Source organism: Octopus bimaculoides, chromosome 17, assembly GCF_001194135.2.
Source record: "Octopus bimaculoides isolate UCB-OBI-ISO-001 chromosome 17, ASM119413v2, whole genome shotgun sequence".
Taxonomy (NCBI): Eukaryota; Metazoa; Mollusca; class Cephalopoda; order Octopoda; family Octopodidae; genus Octopus; species Octopus bimaculoides.
The window spans coordinates 21,260,754-21,262,975 of record NC_068997.1 but is presented as its reverse complement, the minus strand read 5'-3'; the positions used below and the strand labels follow the sequence as shown (position 1 = coordinate 21,262,975).

At 35.1% G+C, this 2,222-nt stretch overlaps 1 protein-coding gene across 1 annotated transcript in view; it reads right to left on the bottom strand.

The window, feature by feature from the left end:
* Positions 1 to 901: 901 nt before the first annotated feature.
* LOC106869293 (uncharacterized) overlaps positions 902 to 2,222 on the bottom strand; it is a 296,341-nt gene continuing 295,020 nt past the window's right edge. Inside the window, exon 2 of the mRNA XM_052974031.1 lies at positions 902 to 1,047. Within this exon, the coding sequence (XP_052829991.1) occupies positions 917 to 1,047 (131 nt within the window). The 3' untranslated portion in view covers positions 902 to 916. The remainder of the gene's footprint in view (positions 1,048 to 2,222) is intronic.

Below are 2,222 nucleotides of genomic sequence, written 5' to 3'. Positions count from 1 at the left end.
GTTGAAGATTGATTATAATGGAAGGAGTTCTTACGTCTGGTGCGATGAAGAGCTGTATTTCCCTAGATTTTGATCTTTTTAGTTAGGTGGACAAATAATCAGTAGAATGTTTCAAACGAAGGGGATGAATTTTACAATAGTTACTAAGCGGTTAAGGTTAGGTCCTCACGAACGTAAGGGCGCAAGTTCAATTCCTAGACCGGATAGTGCGTTGTATCTTCGAGCAAAGCGTTTTATTTCACATTACTCCAATCTACACAGCTGAAAATGGCTGTCAGGTGAATGCCGGTGCAGATTTCTCTCCCTCCAGCTCTCATGTCCTCCATGTTCCACTGAGCCACGCAGTGGTTGACTGAAAGGGTGTCTAAGTCTGCTGGCAACTACATCAGCTCTTAAAACAAGCAGTGAAAGAATGGTACATGCCACCATGTGATTCTCGCTTAAGAGTGACGGCTATTATTGGTTATGTTTGATAATTAAAGAGACACTTTAATCAGTCTGTATTAAGCTCCTTCCTCATGGATCTTGGCAATATAAGTTTTATACTGACGAGAGTAAATTATGGTATATTAAATTGTACAATCTCCACTCTTCCTTGTTGGATAATGGTAATAATGTATGTGATCGAAGCTCAGATTTGTTAAGTATGAAGGGCCTTGATCATGCAGGTAAGTTGCTATGGAAATGCTAGTTTATCGAGGTGATAGACTCTCTCTTATCTATCTTTATTGATTTAATCTAGAAGAAAACAGCACAGTATTATCACTAGTACCCCCGAGTAATCAGCAACGCACTACGTGGAACAAAACGATACTATAAAACACTAATGTTCGACTGAACAAGAGATCTTGGTACACGTCTGCATTGTCCGGTGTACCTTATTAATTTATCAAAGTGTACCAGTTTAAAATACGTTTTAAAATATATATATATAAAAAAAAGTACAATGTTTTAGCAGCCTGGTTAGATATTGAGGAAGTAGCAACATACCAATTAGGTCGTGGAGAGACATGGAGTTAAAACGATTCTGCACATTTGTACCACCACCTAAAGCAGAAAAAAATAAAAAAAACAAAATTCGAATCAACACAGATTTGTTGCTGATGTTGTTGGTTTGGCGTTTTAGGTAGATTTTAAAAAAAATATTTGCAATCTTGTAATCTTGTTATAGTAAGGAAAGCTGCCTTCTTCAACGCTGCCTTTCATGTCAGGCGCAGTGATTACATCTTATTTGATGCGGTCTTTTGACTATAACGTTGTTGACAACTGGAATGATCAATTTAGTAATTCTAATTAATAATCGACACGAGACTATTAAAACGTGTTATTTGGATTTTTAAATATAATTATTTCGCATTTTTTTAAAAAAAAAGATAATAGCGACAAAATCATCTGTAAAAGTGTAAGAAAATTCTGGAAGAAATTATACTGTTCTTGAAGTACACAGATATTTAGTTTTAAGGAGTAATCCCTACTAAAACTGAGGGCACGACAAAATTATAATAATTAAGATTAAATATTTATGAAAGAGCTTAGCTTTTAAACTAATCTAGGATAGAGTTGGATTGTAATCTGGAAGAAAATATTCATTATATAATAACTTGAATTAGATCGGTTCGTATTGATACCATCATCAATTTTCTATAATTCGAAAACATTATATATTGAACAGTTGGTATTGATCAGTATTGCGATCGTGTTGTTACACAGCGGTCATGAAAAACCATTTACCGAGAAGAAATTGTTCTCAGAACCGCCTTAAATTGGAGGAACACATTGGTGAATATAGTTTTAAATTTAGAAATTGACAGGACGTTCACTACAGCTAGAATACATTTGATCTCGTCTACTAAATTACGCTTGAGCTGGGGTTCAAGAGCACTGGGACTGAAGAACTGTGACTGAAGGTGGCTGAAGCATCAAAACAGCAAGACCAATCATTATTGTGACTCCTATCATTGTTTCTGACATCCATCACTTTTGCACGTGCTGTAGTAAATGCATTTATCTATGTTTCTGTTACATAACCATTCTGACAGTTGCATTCGCAATCATTGTGCAAATGTTAGTTGGTGTTTCAACATTTAACCGTTGCAACACAGATGTATATCAGCACATATATACCCCACACTCCTGCCATGGAAACAACTGTTCTAACATATCCGTTCATATGATATATATATACATATATATATACATACATACATACATACATACATACA